A 17,066-nucleotide genomic window follows, 5' to 3' on the forward strand; every position below is an offset into this window, starting at 1 on the left:
CCTCTCTGACCTTGGATGTGCTCCTTCGCTGTGTTTACGCCGGTCATCCGTAAGAGTAGTTAATCCATGAAACGCATTGTTTAGAAGCCCTCTAAGATTCTTTGCAGATACATCTGCATTATGTTAAAGTGATTGGTCATTTCTCAGATAAAGCAGCTGGACAGTTCCAGGGGGAAGACCCCTGCCATGTTATCTGAGGCGTGGGAGGAAGGGAGGAGGGGAGGGAGGACCTGGAGGAGGAGAGAAACATGAGAAAACTCCCTGACACAGACCGTAACAGAGGGACAGCCTGGTTACGAGGCAGAAATGGGACTGGAGTGGGACCAAGTCGGTATCTTAGGTGACATTAAAAGTATCTGTAAACAAGCGCTGCATGGCTGTGATGATCCTTAAATCTACGGAAACTCCTGCAAACAAGACGTCCTGGTTCAGAAATACGCTCCGAGGCATGTTTACTGCTCAGCAGAATCAGTTATGATAATGAAGCGTGACAGCGCCCACAAACCATCTAAAACCAGTCTGATTCTGCAGCTTCCATGTAGCCCAGAGGCTTGGAACAAAGTCCTGGGAGAAATTATTCATACAAATTTACCCCTTTAGTACTCACTGAAATATTACCTGTTCAAAGCAGCTCTCTGGTGGCAGATATTGCCCTGTGGGCCGCCTGCTTTACAGCGCATGTTAAATGGATTCAGGTGAGGTTTTAAAACAAGCGTGACTGTAATTTCAAGTGGTTTCTATAATTTGCTTTTGCTTTCTCTGACCTCAGAATGAGACGCAAAGCAAGAGCCACGGGGTATCACATCACTACCAACACAGCACATTTTTCAGATTTAGATTGTTATCTCTCTATCAGATGATAATTCAGTCTAAGATCAACAAGCCAAGCAAACAGCAACATGTCTTATCTTGTCTAATTTCACTGCAGAGTATCAGTATTGTTAAAGGAGAAGTGCCAGCAGTTGTGCTCGTAAACATCGCGTCTCTGTCTTTACGCTGCGTTTAGATGCAGGAGAGTTTTACATTTTTCCACATGAGGGAGCTGACCTCACCGCTCGTGGCGTAAACGCTCAGATTAGAAAAACAACCTCTGACCTTGCCCATTGTTGCCATGGTTCCTCAGCCTCCCTCGCCCAGTGTTTGAAGAGGGAGGAAGGGGAGATATGAAGCGCAAACGCAGATGCCTCACCACAACAGGTGGTGTTGATTTAAGGGAGTTCTGCCTTTCCATGCGCTGGAACCGAACCCAATACATGACAAAGGCAGATCAAAGGCTGTTTCACTGTGCTGTGCGAAAATCCTTGTCAAACCGTTGGGCTTCCTCCCATGAGTGCTGTTTCTCTCTCTCTCTCTGCTGTGCATATTTTCCCTCCGCTCTCTCGCTCCTTCTGAAAAGAGAACCACTCACAGATGCTGCGGCGACAGTAAGAACACAAACTGTCACTTCCTTTAACAGCTCTTTGCAGATTTATTATAACAGGAGTTACCACTGTGCTGCTAATAGTTTGTCTCTTGCTCTGCCTCTGTGCACTCGAGGGACCTCAGAGTGCAGAAAGGGGCAGATGTAAAGAGAAAGTCACAGAGGAGTATGATTACACCCGTGAGGGGAAAACGCGATATTCTACATGAACGTATACAAATTCTCTGAGGGTACCGCAATGTAGTATTTGGCTGTGTGCCACATCTCAGCTCCCTGAGGCTCTTATACGATCCACAACATTTCAGATCCAATTGCCAGCTACCAAGTGCATGCACACTCATAACCAGTGATTTCAAAACACATCAGCAGAAACACACTCCTCTGTACTCACATAGAGTCCTGTGTGCCTGTCTCCAAAGAAGGGGAATGCAACAGAGATCTCCAGGAGCCCGGAGCCGCCGTCATCCTGAGCAATGGTCTGGGAGTCCCCCTTGTCCCGGCCAAAGGGGTAGAAGTCCTCCAGGGGCACAGCGGGTTCCACGCCGGGCAGCAGGGTCAGGAAGAAGAGGGTGCAGAAGCAGGGCAGCAGGGCTTCCAGCACCAGCACCATGGCCTCAGCCACCCAGGGATGGAGCTGACAGCAGGCACAGCGGAGGAGAGGGAGGAGCGCGTACACCTGAGGCAACAAGAGCAGAGCAGAGCAGAACAAGACAAGACCGCACGTTCTCCCTCTGAATCCTCCTCTGACTGCTCTCTGGTTCTCCTCACTTGTCCTTCAGTGGTGAACTGGGCTTCTTGTGTGAGACAGGGGAATACTGCAGATTCCTTGCATTCTGCTTTCTGCTGGGCACTGCATGAGCTACACTCTGTCTCACTGAAATGAAACGAAGGAAAGGAATGAAAGAGGGGGAGCAACCTGATTCAGCTGAGATTTTTTTTTTTAAAAACAATCCAGTGATTTGGTCCCTGATAGTCAGCTTAGAAATATCCTCAATAAAAGCTCTATTCTGCTTGCCAAAGGAGTTCTTTCAGCTTTGGCCCCACCTCCCCCACAGGGATTCACTACCTTGCATAATTAGCTCCTTCTAGCCAATAGCTAGAACGAGGCCGGTAACTGGATAAGCACTGGGCGGATCTATGGTAATCAAAGGGCTGCTTTAAAGAAACTGACAGGATTTTCCCCTTTCAGTGAAACTCCTGCTATGTGACACAGTGAGAAGACATGTGTGTGAACTGTTGGGGAAATAAGTGTGAATTTAAATGGAAGAAAATGGAAACGGGTTACTGGTGTTTAAGAAACTCAAAGTCAGAATGAAAACATGCTACTGCGATAGTTCAGGGTTGTGGATGATTACAGGATAAGTGGCAGTGAACTTTTAAAGGATCATGAGGAGTGTGCACCTATCTTTGACAGAAATCTATGGCAACAGCGACAGAAGGTCATTCTCTCACACAGGAAAACAAGAAACACTAAATTCACAAATGCTGTAAGAGTGCAAAACTCACACGTCGTGAAAGAGCCAACACTATTGTGAAACTTTGAAACTGCGCTTTAGTTTATTGAAAATAATCAAAACTTCTGCACCATTAGTACTGATTAAGTCAAACACCACACATGATAACATTCATTTATTTAGTCTTTTTGACATCCTAAGAAAAAATCTTTTAAAATCTGCAAATGACTATTCTAAATATTTGGATCTGCACTCATATATATTCTTACTGGGATTCACATGATCAATATGACAAATGAGTTTGCAAAAATAAAATAAAAATCTAGGAAAAAGAAGAAAGTATGAACCAAGAAAACTGACACAGCATGAGCAGACTTAGAAACGCCAACTGCGGTGAGTCAGAGGAAATCCTTAAAACAATTTGGCACATCCAGTTCACTTATAAACAAAACGCTCTTTGTTTGTTGTTGTTGAGTTTTCCTTTGGATTAATGTAATCCTGTGTGCACATGTGCGAGGTGGGAGCGAATGCAGGAGTGGGTTTCTCTGTATGGAGATGTAGTTTGAAACGTAACGCTGTTGGGAAGCAGCCAACAGAGGCGGAGGAGCACGCTCTCACTCTCACTACACGCCGGGCTGAAGCATCTGATTGAAATAGGCCTGTCGTCTTCTCGTCTCCTGATCGAGCTGCTCTTTGAGCGCCAGCAACTGCAAAAAACCCCAGATAAAAAAAACAAAAAAAAACAATATCTGTAATCACACAGAAAACATTCACAGGTAGATTTAAAATACCTGTTCTTCGAGGCCTCTGACCCTCTGTCGATGTGCCTTCTCCCTGCTCTCCAAAGCCTGCTCTGCCTGAAGCTGATTGTCTCTCAGACGCTCCGTCTCCATATCCAACTCCTGGTGGTGGCGTGCTGTCACCTCCAGGAGGCGGTGTGCGTGAGCATGCTCTGACTGGGAGATGTGGGCCTGAGGACAATTCAGAAAAGATTATGAGACTGAAAACACAGAGAGAAAAGGTCAAATTCGGGTTTTTGTGTACTTTTAGTGTCTCCTGGTGGGGTTCTCTGATCACAAATTTTTACAAACACATTATTTGGAAGGCAGCTGTCTTTAACTTCTGCATTTTCTGATTTACACATTTCTTTTGTTGTGTCTTTATAGGCTGCTGTCAGATCCACTGACATTTTGGCTTCTTTATGGAAGACACCGTCTCTCTCTCTCTCTCTCTCTCTCTCTCTCTCTCTCTCTGCCACACCTGAATGCCACAGCTGTACAACATCTGGATCCTGTTCCAGAAACCACAAACTTAGAGTTTAACTCCTGAACTTTGAGATGGGAAAGTCTTCTTCTTTGGGTCCAGAAAGGCTTAACTGAGTTAGCCCAGTCAATTCTATATGTATGTACATGTACATGAGTATGTACATCGTAGGTCATAACAAGACTGACCCACCAGTGGAAAATGGATGGTATTTATCTCAGAAACATCATCTTAGAGTCGTTTTAATTAGGTTAGTCAGGTGAGTCATTATTTAAGCACTTAAAATTACTTTTTGTTTAATGATAAAAAACATGCGACGACGCTGTAATTTTCCTTTTCAATCTACTATATGTCTTTATGATATTTGCTGTGAAACTGTTTGCTGGTACTGCTTGTCCTTCAATCCTTTTACAATAAAAATGTTCTGATGAGTTTATGGACTCTACTTTCAGGTCATACTAAGTAAAACATGAAGTCCATTTTGTAAATTATAGTTGTTATTAGAGCCAGAAAGAAAGATTATCCCGGGTGTGTGTGGTGTGTGGTTTCAAAGTCAGATCCAACCCTTGCTCATCGCATTGAGTTGACTACACTAACCAATCAATCTTTCATACTGTCTCTAGCAGCGATGGAGTGCACAGAAATGACTCAGTGTCAATTAAATTCAGTATCTTGAAGCGATGACAGCTGAAATGATTTTTTCCGTTTATTTGGAGTTTTTAACATCATCATTACGAACACTAGAAAACTTTAGATTGTCTGTGATAGATGAAGGAAACAGGATGCTATGAGAAACAACATAGCCATTAAAAATGATGAAAATATAACCATAATTTCAGTTGCTGGAACAGCTGGATTGTTTGAGGATTACGTATAGATCCTATAAAACAGTTTGTGCTGCCAGTGCAGTCCCTGCTCGTCCTCTGCTGTAATCCTGGAGCTTCTCACCTGCAGAGTCTGCATCTCGTTCTGTTTTCCAGCCAGCTGCTGCTCCAGGCTCCGCACCCTCTGCTCCAGCTCCTCTCGTGCTCTGGCGACAGATGCTGCCTCCTCCTCCTTCCTCAACCTCTCCATCTCCACCTGACAACAGCACGAGGGTGACATAACGTGAACGACTTTACCATGATTGTTCTGCACCCGTGTGCCTTCCTGTAATCGGTGTAGCAGAAGCCGAGCACAGAGCCTCTCGGTTCCCACAGTCCACCTCCGTATTTCCCTCAGTTTGGGATGACTTTCTACAGCAAACAGAAAGCTCAGGAAATAATAACACTAAACTACAGAATAATAAAGACAGTGTTCAGTATTTTTATGTGTCTTATATGTCTTCACTTGGTCCAGGAGCCTTCTGACCAACACTAAACGTGGATTACTTCAGACCTGGCTGCTGTCACACAAAGGCTTCCAGCAGTTGTAGAATTTGCAGTCTTTAATTACATTTAAAGCCAATTGTGGTTTGGCTTTCTCGTATATTACAGATATTTTACCTCATATTCAGCAAAAATATCTTTTAGGTCCACTGACCAAAAGCAGAGTAATACTTTAGGGCCTGGGTTTAAAAAAATAATTAAGATCGTGGCTTTAATGCCTTGTTTCAGCTTTTTGCTTTTTAGTAACTGGGATTCATTCTCAGTATTTGTCACTACTGTTCTTATTTTTTTTACTTTTATGTTGATTTATGACATAAAAGCCCCAAATAATGAATAATCCTCTTTCATGCTTATTTATAACTACAGCATCTGTGTTTTCCCCTGTGCTTGTTAAGGCTGGCAGCTTTATAATATTAGGTTTTGTGTGCCACACACACAAGTAAAACATTTTTAACAATCAGTGTATTCTAACACCTGACTGAAATCTCGTGTATACCGTGTCTTGATCGACTGACTTTAACATTCCAGTAACCCCACACATATATTTACACGTGCTGTTGTGATATTTTTAATTGTAAACATTATAAATCTGTCAATTTACTTTTCTTACAACTTTTCATAGTTTTCACAGGAACCGGTCCACTGGTGTGACGAGGATAATGGGGATTTTGTGTAAAATATATTTGTGCATTCGTGCATCACGGCTAACAGAACTACAGAAACATTAAGAGATATTAAAAAGTCCAAGTTTTTTTGTTCGTTTGACAACCAGAGCAACCAGAGTTCGGACAAACTTGCTGCTTATTTGGAAAACTGTTTGTTGCCCAGATACCCAAATACTATCTCCCTGGTACTGGTCTCTGTTTGGATAAACAGTTGGTAGCTTTCAGAGGCGGGTGTAGTTTCAGGCAATACATCCCTTCTACAGTGGAACAGTATGGCATAAAGATCAGGTGGAAATATGATGGATTTGGATAAAATTACTTAGATTCCATAAATAATGACATTAGAGTATTTTAGAACATCTCTCATAAATAAAGGAAACTACACTGATATGAGAAACACAATCTTAAAAAAAAAAAAAAACTTTACTCAGCCATGTTAGCTCCTAAAGTAAAGCTTTGGCCCTTCAGGGTTTAATAAGAAGTAAAGCAACTAAAGATTATGGATGTTTCTCCTGTTTTGCATTTTTGGTGATCCCTTGTTTAAATAATAAAGTTTATTTGTATAGCACTTGCCAAAATGTATTAGTTTTTAATGCTAATTGTTTCAGGTTTTATTTTTACACACTGACACAACAGCCACACAGAATCTCACCGAGCTTTCTGAATTTCGGGGAGAAAGCTGATAAGTGTAATCAGTGTTTGAAAGCACTGTGCAGCAGGCCAATCAGCTCACCTTCTCCAGCGCCTTTCTAAGTGCAGATTTGTCTTTACCAAAGCGTGTCACCACCTTCTCGATCTCAGCTCTCTCACTCTGGAGCTTTTGCAAGAAGCTCTGGAGATTGGCGACCTTTTCTTGGAGTTCTTTCTTCTCTCTGTGCAGCTGCTGGGAGGTTTGAAGCTCAGCCTCCTGCTGTTGCTTTAGGCTCTGGGACACAGTTAATCAACCACACATCAAAACAGTGTCTTGACCTTTGTACCTGTATTTGCTTACACTTCTACCACTGTGACTCACCTCCTTTAGTGTTCTGTTATGTTTCTCTAGCTCAGAAATATTAAAGTTTGAGTTTTCTTGGACTCTTTGAAGGTTCTGGTTCTGCTCTGCGAGCATGTGGTTCAGCCTCTTACTTTCTGAAAGGGCGTCTCGTGTTTTATCCAGACGTTCCTATGGACACATGCACATCGACAAAAACACAACGCAATGGATCACCTTTTTCACGGAAGGACCCTGTCCAGTAAAGCATTTAGACATGGTCAAGATGACCTGCTGAAGTTCAAACTGAGCACCAAAGTGTAAAAGAATGATGATTTAAGATAGTCTGAATGTTGTTGGGTTTTGACAGGTGGTCTAAGTATTTCAGAAACTAATGAGCTCCTGGGATTTTCCCACATAACCATCTCTAAGATTTACAGAAAATAGTCTGTAAAAGAGAAAATATCCAGAGAGCGGTCAGAGCAAAATGGCCAGACTACTAATAAGAGTGCAGAAGTAACTCAAATAACCCCTCTTGATACACTTTGGTCGCCTTACTAAACATATTCATTTGCACCTTCCAAATCTAAATCAGTGTTTTTGAAAACCTTTTGTGCCCAAGTTACACCAAAGACAAGCCAAACAATTCAAGGCACAGATGTATTCATTTCTGTGCAAATTAGCCTCTAGATCATGTGTCATATCCATCAGTTTCTGTTTGGTTTTTGTGAAAGCCCGTTTGTAAAATGTTTTTGCAAGAATACTCCACTAGCTTACATCTTGCCTTCATCTCCGTATCAGGCACAATCAGAGTCCAACCAACAGTCTTGTTGCCTCTGGTTCAGAGCCAGCTCTCTTTTGAAGTTTCTCTCAGAAGGGACATTTGGTTTCCAGGTGCTTCTTTCACTTGTGGCACCATGTTAGCAAATATTAGCAAATATTAGGACATTTACTCCGACAAATGGCTGTTGAAATCCCCTGTTTGGTTGAAGTCATGACACTTTTACTCTTTCCTTTATTGGGTACGCAGACGGAAGATTTTTAGCCAAATGAGTGAATGCAGAGTATTGATACATTATCAACAATTCATTTATTTTAGCGCAGTTGGACATTGTGTCACAAAAGTCCAATCGAATCGAAAGATCAACTTAATTTCACTTTTTAATTTCACATTTAACCCAATTTCAGTCTTGATTGCCACGGACCATTTAGAATCTTTTAGACCTCTAATCAACGGATAAAATGCTCGGTGGGATAGATGTAGCGCTTAATTTACTGCTCAGATTTTGACGAGTTTGAATGAAACCACAGCAGAGTAAATAAAAAATATGCCAGAGCTGATGAGGCCAGCTAAAACATGGGAGTTGTTCTCCTGCTGGATGGAGGGTTCAGGTGAGAGACTGTACCTGCAGCAGCCTTCGGTCCTGCTCGCTGGCAGTCAGAGCCCTCTGCAGCTGCGTTATCTGCTCCTGCAGGGCTCCCGTGTTGCTCCTGCTGTCACTGAGGGTGTTTGACAGTTTGTGAATCTGCTCTCTCAGCTGACTCTCATGTTGTTCAGCTTGAGCCAATGACGTGGCCAGTCTCTCCTCACTAAACCTCAGCGCCGCGCACCGGTCTTCACTCTCACCCAGTTTTCTCCTCATGTCCGTCAGCCTCTCCTGTAATGCACCTGCCTCAGCATCCAGCTCTGCCACTCTCAGCTGGGCCCTCTGCAGCTCGCCTTCGAGAGCACGTTGAGAAAGCTCCAGACTTCTCACCCTGCCTTCTGCTGCCTCCAGAGACTCCTTCAGTTTCTGCTGTTCTGAATTTGAACAAGTTTCTAACTGTTGAACAACCTCCAACTTGTCCTGTAGAGGGAGAAGAACAGGATTTCCTCAGCCTCAAAGAAGATGCTGTCAACATTTCTCTCAACAATATTTTGCTTTTTACGTACCTGAAGTGCTCTGGATTCAGCCTGAGCGGCTTGCAGACTAGCCCTGAGCTCCTCTTCAAGGCTTCTCTTCTCTCTCTCTGTGCAATGTGCTGCTTCTTCCTGCAGGGAAAGCGAAGTGTGTGCCTGGTTCAATCGTTCTTCCACGTCTCGTTTTCCTGAAAGAATATATGTATCTGTTATATATGTAAAACATATTGCTTGCTTAGGCAAATAACTACTGCTAGTTTGTGTATGAGTGAAGAGTTCAGTGGGTTTTTACCCTCCTCTAATTGCTTCAGAGACTTTTGTAGTTGTAGTAGTTGGGAGGATGATTTATCCTGACTGTCTTTGAGTTCAGTCACATGCTGAGTTAGACTGACTACCTGAGCCTTGGCTTCATCCTGAGGAAAGCAAAGCCATTATTTAAGTGAAAAAAATATGACTATAATATCAGAGTTTGAATCATTGAACTTATAATCAGTTATTAAGATTTTTAAATATACCCTGTCTCTTTGAGCATCTGTGAGTTCTTGCTGGAATTCCCGCAGGGCTGTATTGACTGATTCCAAGTCAAGCTCTTTGTCTTCACCATAGGCCACGGAGAGCAGAGATCCATTGGCCACACTCTCTCCTCCTGACCAGACACCACACTCATCGATTCAATTTTTCAGAGAGAAACATGGCACCATGATGCCCTATTGTAAGACCCAACTATACCTTTTGAATAGAAGTGGCTTCTCCAAGGGGAAGGAAACCGTCTTCGTGACCCTGGTTTGTCTGAAAGCCTCACGTGGTTGATGCCAACAGTGCGGCGCAGAGCTGCATACAGCCCCGCCAGCTTGAGCTCCAGGTCCCTGCATTTGGCATCGCTCACTTCCAGCTGCTCCTCCACGCTCTGGGCCTTGTTTTTAGCAACACCAACCTGCATGGAGAGTTCTTTGATTTGCGCCCTGGCATCTTCCAGTGCTGCCTCCAGCTGGGCGGTGGTTTCCCTGTGCCTCTGGTCACTCTGCCGCTGAAAAGTTTCTTTTTCCTGCAGTAGCTCTCGGTTCTGATGCTCCGTGGACTCCAGCTCCATCACACGACGCTGTAAACCTGCGACCTGTGCAAACACCAAGAAAAAATCAGCAAAACTAAATATGGTCCATCATGTGTTAATTACATAAAGTAGAAAATGTTTAGCAGTGTTCATGTGATAAATGCGATAAACCAATAACAGAATTTGTAATCTATTATAATTTGAGGACACAGCTCGACCTAATAAATTAACAGGTTATTAAATGCTCCTTAACCAAAACGTTAAAGAGACCAAAATCTCACTACAAAATATGTCAATCTTGTAAATGATGATGATGATGATTATCTTTTTTTAAATTTTTTTTACATCTTTACATGTATTTGAATCTTTAACTGTTTAACTGCAGCATTAATAATGTGAACATAAATTGATCTACAACACTGAAAAACTGTCATTTAAAACATTATTATTGATAACTGTAGTTCCAATCATGCTCCAAAGGATTTTTAGTGGCCTAAATGTAGCTGTGTAAATAAAAACAACATGGCTTTAAGAAGTTCATCTGTTTCCCGATGACAAGCTTGTCGACTTCACTGATAGAGCCTCAGAAATGAGAAAATAAGGAGTAACAACAATTGATTAATATACTGTGGAACCCTGACCCTTCTTTATAACCCACTACATGTCAGAGAAATAAAAACAAACTTTCCTCCAATAGCAAATGTTTAAGTTTTATACATCAGGCTTTTCTCATATGAAGATGAGGGTGTCCGTTTGCACTTGTTTCTAGAAAAACGCAAAAGGGCATCAGTCTCACGAGTAAATCATAACATGAAACCCACAATCCTGTCAATTCTTTCTGTTTATTTTCCATTTGGGTTTAAAGGAAGAGTTTCAAAGATGCAGACCACTTTAAGTGATGGGATCCCAACAAGCTACATGTGGGACAAAGTGTGTTTTGGTGGGACATAGTTAATGCTGAGAGGTATTTAGCATCGGGAATAAGAAATATAGAACTGTTCTTCTATATTGGCCAGTGGATTCAAACCCACAACCCTCTTGCTGTGAGGCGATAGCCCTAACCACTGTAGCAATGTTGCATGTTTGCTTATAAAGAAATGAAGTTACTGCTGTATAGCTCCAAAATATTCTGAACGTACAGGTTTTGCACTTTTTGCAGACTTGCTGTTACGTGTAACTTATTTTTTTGCTTCTATTTTCACGAGTTTATTTTTGATCATTTGTTTTCAGATTGGTTTTAGATAATGTGGAGATGTTTTATGTTAAAAACGTTCTTGGTCCGGCCTGTTTCAGATCAAACTGGAGAATATATTGGCCATTACCTAAAGTGGTTTACTGAGCTTACAGACTGGTTTATATGTAGTTTGAAAAGGGAAACATCATCATTAATCAGCGTTCTAATATATCATAATGATCATCAATTTATTCTGGCATGCAGAATACACACATCCACCCGATATTCACTTACTGCTGGAAGGGGTCATGGGAATTTAGGGACCCTCAATGTGAATTTATGGGACTGAAGAGCTTGAATAATGAATTTATAATTCAATAATTTGCTAAAATGTTGAGCAACATTTGGATTTTTCAAACCCACTGCGCAGTAGTGTGTTATGGTTCATGCTGACTGTCACTGTGTGAGTGTGACATGTGAGGTATGTTAGCCAAGGTTGAATGTTTGCTCTAGCGTGTTGTTAGCATACTAACTCCCGGAGGCCTTCTACCTCGTTTAGCACCGCTTCCCTGCCAGCTTCACACTCCAGCACTCTCTGCTTGAGGGTGAAAGCCTCACGACGTGCCTCCTCCTCCTTCTGCTCCTCCTCACATACCCTGGCCTGCAGCTCTCGCAGTTCCTGTTTCTGCCGGATGTTCTCTCCTTCGAGGACCTTTACCTGTTCATGTCAGCACAGCACAAATTACTCCGATATAATTCTTCATTTCAAATAAATCAGATGGAAACCAGTGACCTCAGTCATTCTTCACCTGTCTGCGCAGTTCCTGCAGCTCTCTGCGCGCTTGCAGACGAGACTTCTCCAGCTCTCTCATGCCGCTCCGAAGAGCTGTTGCCTCTTGTTGCATTGAGCTCCTCTGCTCCTCTAAGACGGCCACTTTCTGCTCATTCTCCTCCACAGCTCGTCTCAAACTAGTCAAGACGTGGTTAATATTTACACATTAAAAAATATGATAAACATCCACTGTTGGTGGACGATTATAGCAACGTGCCTTGCATGGCAGCCATACCTGCTGTTATCACTTTCGGCTCGCTTGACGAGAGCTCTCAGCTCCTGGTTTGAGGCTTGGATGGCTTCTTTCTCTCGGGTCTCATTACCCAAGAGCCTTCTCAGGTCCACAGCATCTTTGCGTAACTTGTCTCGCTCCTGTGCACAGCCCTGAAGCTCTCTGTGAGCCTCAATCAACTCCCTTTGCCCTTTAAAACGTCCATCCTCTCCCTCGTGCAGCTGTTGACGGAGGCCCTCCAACTTCATGGGAAAGTTACAGAGAATTAAAGGCATGATGTATCAATAAAGAAAATTAGAGGGTCACAAACAAGAGCAAGAAAATGAAATAAATAGTTTAGAAACACTGAGCTTTTTTCTTGAGTCCTTCTCGCTCCAGCCCAGAATTTATTTGGTAACAAAATCCTCCTGCATGCCGACTTAGGATCGGATAATGCATCATAGCCTCACTGTTTGAAAGCTATTCCTCAACATCTCCTATTTTAAGCATTATCTGCACTATCTCAAAATACTCTCTGACCTATATTCTGTTTTATGGCAACATTTTGTGTGTTGAAGGGAGGCCCGAGCTCAGCGGGGCACGCATAAGAGCCAGTTGGGCCTTTAGCCAGGTGCTGTCTCTCCCTGTCTCCTCTTTGCAGCTCACAGTGCGAAGACAGCGACATGATAAACAGCAGCCCCCCTGGTGAAGTGGTAGGGGAGAAGGAGGGAGAAGAGGGAGGACAAGGAGCAGGATGAGGAGGAGGAAGAGTGTTATGTTTAGAGGCCACACAAGATGGTTCGTCCTTATAAACTCTAAAGTGAGAAAAAACAAGCCAGTGCTGATCCAGCCCAACTCTACTTTATTTTATCTGATTTTTTGGGATGGAGGGCAGTGGAGGAGGCAGAGAATATGAGGGCAGCAGTGTTGTGTTATGCGGATGGGAGAGGGGGACCCGGAGTCCCAGCGGAGCCAGCCTCTCGCTGCTGCGACGGAGAAAATAAACACTCCACCGCTGGCTTATTTACACAAGGGGTTAACTTAAACTTTGATTTGATATTATGGTACCAGAGACCGTATCCTCCTCTTTCTCGTTCTACCTCTTTCCCCTTATCGTTCTTCGTCTTTCATGCTCTTCGATTCTTTGTCACATGTCCTCACTCCTGCTTTCTGACATGAGAATCTTGAGATGGGATTAGTGAAAATAATCAAACAAGGAAGCGAGCAGGGGTGGCCAAATATGACAACGCTGCTGAAGCCTAACTTGATATATGGTAGGGAGGGCCGGCCAAACCTCAAAACTCTTGTGCTCTGGCTCCACTCATCCCCATTCACTATACTTTGACACGACTAAGGAGACAGCACGAAGACAGGGTGACGCTAAATTTTGCTTCTTTTTTAAATGAAACCAATAAGCCCCACACAGATAAACAATCTCCTTTTCCAGGAAGGCCAAGCTTTTAAATCATGGCATGGTGGGGCCTTTACAGCTCTGCAGTTACATCTTAATGAGGTGAGTGTGAGCTTGTTATTTCACTAAAACGCCCAGCGACCCTGTGCTTGGATTCCTGACCTTAAGCAACCCTGAGAGATGAGATTTACGGCTCCCTCATTTGGCTCCGAGAGGTATGTCACTGAGCCAAAATTATAGTCTCTAATTGCACTTTAATGTTTATATTAAGGTCAACAGAACCAAACTTTTCCCCTGTGGACTTGACAGGAAAAGGACACAGAAACTGCGAGCTGAGTAGAAATCTTAAGAGAGGACACCGCACCACCTTTCCTTGCAGGATTTGGCCCAGTACACGCTGCACCTGATGGCACCCTGATGTTAGCAAAGCTCTGTGACACCAGCCAATGTCAACATAGGCTTATGGTAAATGGCTCTCGCTTGTACCGGTACAAATTGGTGCAAACTCTCCCTCACAGCAGAAGCAGATGAAAGGTCTCCCATCCAATGCCAAGCCAAACAAACTAAAAGTTTCCGAACCATTTCTGTGACACTACTGTACAAACCTGTGCCAATTTAGTGAGAGCCAACTGATACACCATATATTTAAAAAAACAAAAAAACAAGAGACACGGTACCTTCCTAGATATTATGTGGTGAAAGTATAATCACAGAAAACAAGTAATGTTTCAGGGTCCTTTGGTTGGTACCTGTGGCTGGTATTTAATTCACAATGATTATGTATTACAGTGAATACAGATTGGTCTGATCTATGATACTCGTGAGAATAAACTCAAAATAGGTTAAGTTAAAATCTTACATCAACTTTTTTTAAAAGTTCCTACCTCCTGTTGCGCATGCTCTCTCTGCTGGTTCAACTCTCTGACCTGCTCAGTGAGACTCTTTTTGTCACTCTCATGCGAGTTCAAAGACTCTTCAAAATGCAGCTGCAGTTCACGCAGCTCAGACTGCAGGACAGCCATTTGGTTCTGCAGCATATGAAAACACAAACCGGTCAGCCGAGTTACAACACGGCAAGGAAACGTGAACAGAGCCAGTATGCTCCCGTCATATTTTTACCTTGTCCTGCTCCTGTTTGCGAAGTGATTCCCTCTGCAGGCGTTCCATATCCATTTCCGCTGTGGCCAGGTCCTCTCGCAGGGATGCTAGCTTCTCTGTGAGGACAGCCTTCTCTGCCTCCATCTGAGACAAAGCCTGATCAAAACACACTGCGAGGTCAGAATCATTCATACGTAGCTCAGAAAAAGAAGCTGACTTGGCCACTGGTTCTTGGACAAAAAGAAATCGGTTCCACAGTTCGTACTTGTCATTTACTGTCAGTAATTTTTATATTGTCCTAGTGTCTGCACTCTTTCCCTGTCTTTGTCTCCCTCTGTCTTACCAATGAATTTGAACCTTTGTCTTCCTCATTTCCACTTCCTGGTTTACTTTAACTATTGTTTTTCTGTGCTATTCTCCTTTACTTTAAGGTCCTTTCTTCATGTTTCCTTGATTGCCTTCACCTGATTGTGTTTTTCCTCCTCTCACTGGTTATACCTGCACGCAACCCTGTTTGTAACCCTGTTTGTATTCTGCATACTCATTTTTCTGTTGTAACTCATGCTTCTTCTGCTTTCTTTAGGAATTGTATTATCTTCCAGTCCTTTTATATTTCATCTGCAGATCTTCTGCATGCTCAGAATTGCGATGTCGTCCCCTGGCCTACCTTCAAATACACAAACATTTTAAACATCACTGACAATCATAAGAACCATAAGAAACCTGCAAAGACCACCTCATGTACCTGCTGCTTTTCATTCTCAGCCTGCAGGAGACTTTGGCCGAACTCCTGCTTCAGCCTGGCCAGCTCTTCTCGCACCTGCTGCAGCTCCTTCTGGCTGTGCACACGCAGCTCCTCACACTGTCTGCGCAGCTGCTCCTCGGCCTGCTCCCGCTGAAGCATCAGCTCTGCACGCTGCTGCTCCTAAGGACCAGCAAACAGACACTTCAGTACAATTAACAGATTAATAGACAGTGAGACCAGCAAATTCAAAGTGCACCTTCTGCTGACGTTCTGCTTCGAGCTGCTCTCTGTGAATTTGCTGTTTGCTGGTCAAAGTCAGCAGGGTACTCCTCTCAACTTGAGCCAGCTTTTCCTCCAACTTACTTCTTTCTTCTTTTGCTTGTGCACATTGCCGTTCAGCATCTGCTCGCATCTGAGCAGCTTCACCTGCACAGGTAAATACATCCATGTACCTCAGTTGCAGACAAACTTTAAAAACCACTGATGTTACAGAAGCAGCAATATTTTATTCAGAGTTTTTATCAAAGAACATGCTAGCTTAATGGCACTCATTTGTAGACCCAAAGATCTTGAGGTGCAGTGGACAGAAAGGACAAACTAATACAATACGAAATGCAGCGTAAGTGGATGTTACATAAAGCTAGCATAAAAGTGGAACTTGGCAAAATTAGCTTAAATTCAAACTTAACTGTTACCCAATACCTAACCAAACACTGACCATGGACACCACAAGCGCCACGCTTTACCACGGTAAGTCAAACTAACCAGTTTGAACTGCAGCTGTTAAACGCACAGAAACTTAAATAAAACCTTTAAGAAACAGAAACTCATTATTGTTCAATTTAAGACCTTTTACACTATCTCTGAAAAAAGTGGTAACATTACATGCAAGCTTTAAATGTGTTTGTCAAATATCTCTTGTTGAGGCATGTTTACTCTTCAAAATAACCTTCCTATCTCTGAGAGTGACGTTCCCAAACATAACATTTTTCAGTTACAGCAGGTTTTTTGTTTTTGATGAAGTTTGAATAGTTTAATTTAGGTTTACCTGCCACTTAAAAGAAAAAAAAATTATACTCACTCCCGTCCTGTGGTACTTGTTTTATAGCAAGAAAAGAAAAATACCACATCTGCAGGGGAGTCTAAAAGGATGTGTGTGAAGTATGCAGGCGTGACCATGGGATAATATTATTTTCTGATTTGTTGAGCAAGTGTCTCCATGGCATCAACTGTAAGCAAAGCCAGACTGCGGCACAGAGAAAATTAACTTAATTTATAATAATATGTATTAAACTGCCTATCAGATATAACCACTGATCAACTAAAGCTGCCGCAGGGCTGCGCTGGATCGTTTCAGTTCACTTTAACCCCTGCTTATCTGATTCATGCGTATGTTTGTGCAGAGTGGTGAGACCCTGGTCAGCTGAGAAAGCAGCTCCAGTGATGCTGCAGCCCAGCTGTTGCAGAGCTCACAGCTGAAATATGGATCTCTTGTGGGTTGCTGG

General features: G+C 43.0%; 2 protein-coding genes across 7 annotated transcripts in view; both read right to left on the bottom strand.

Annotated features, from left to right (window-relative positions):
* Positions 1 to 2,030, bottom strand: part of sned1 (sushi, nidogen and EGF-like domains 1) — a 30,933-nt gene extending 28,903 nt beyond the window's left edge. The window contains exon 1 of the mRNA XM_004552964.4: positions 1,812 to 2,030. Within this exon, the coding sequence (XP_004553021.2) occupies positions 1,812 to 2,030 (219 nt within the window). The remainder of the gene's footprint in view (positions 1 to 1,811) is intronic.
* A 137-nt stretch (positions 2,031 to 2,167) lies between these two features.
* crocc2 (ciliary rootlet coiled-coil, rootletin family member 2) overlaps positions 2,168 to 17,066 on the bottom strand; it is a 43,212-nt gene continuing 28,313 nt past the window's right edge. The window contains exons 20-36 of one of the 6 annotated variants that reach the window (XM_076880052.1): positions 15,818 to 15,987; positions 15,562 to 15,741; positions 14,838 to 14,972; positions 14,603 to 14,746; positions 12,332 to 12,570; positions 12,074 to 12,233; positions 11,815 to 11,982; positions 9,769 to 10,153; positions 9,555 to 9,685; positions 9,332 to 9,452; positions 9,073 to 9,227; positions 8,546 to 8,986; positions 7,182 to 7,331; positions 6,903 to 7,094; positions 5,086 to 5,217; positions 3,666 to 3,845; positions 2,168 to 2,294 (exon numbers count right to left, since the gene is read on the bottom strand). In XM_076880052.1, coding sequence (XP_076736167.1) covers positions 2,292 to 2,294; positions 3,666 to 3,845; positions 5,086 to 5,217; positions 6,903 to 7,094; positions 7,182 to 7,331; positions 8,546 to 8,986; positions 9,073 to 9,227; positions 9,332 to 9,452; positions 9,555 to 9,685; positions 9,769 to 10,153; positions 11,815 to 11,982; positions 12,074 to 12,233; positions 12,332 to 12,570; positions 14,603 to 14,746; positions 14,838 to 14,972; positions 15,562 to 15,741; positions 15,818 to 15,987 — 3,086 coding nt within the window. In that variant the 3' untranslated portion in view covers positions 2,168 to 2,291. Of the gene's footprint in view, positions 2,295 to 2,977; positions 3,582 to 3,665; positions 3,846 to 5,085; positions 5,218 to 6,902; positions 7,095 to 7,181; positions 7,332 to 8,545; positions 8,987 to 9,072; positions 9,228 to 9,331; positions 9,453 to 9,554; positions 9,686 to 9,768; positions 10,154 to 11,814; positions 11,983 to 12,073; positions 12,234 to 12,331; positions 12,571 to 14,602; positions 14,747 to 14,837; positions 14,973 to 15,561; positions 15,742 to 15,817; positions 15,988 to 17,066 lie in introns of those variants that run through there. The other 5 variants (XM_076880053.1, XM_012919571.4, XM_023155557.3 and 2 more) reach the window with 5 other exon arrangements.

The sequence above is a fragment of the Maylandia zebra genome, linkage group LG23 (genome assembly GCF_041146795.1).
Source record: "Maylandia zebra isolate NMK-2024a linkage group LG23, Mzebra_GT3a, whole genome shotgun sequence".
Classification (NCBI taxonomy): Eukaryota; Metazoa; Chordata; class Actinopteri; order Cichliformes; family Cichlidae; genus Maylandia; species Maylandia zebra.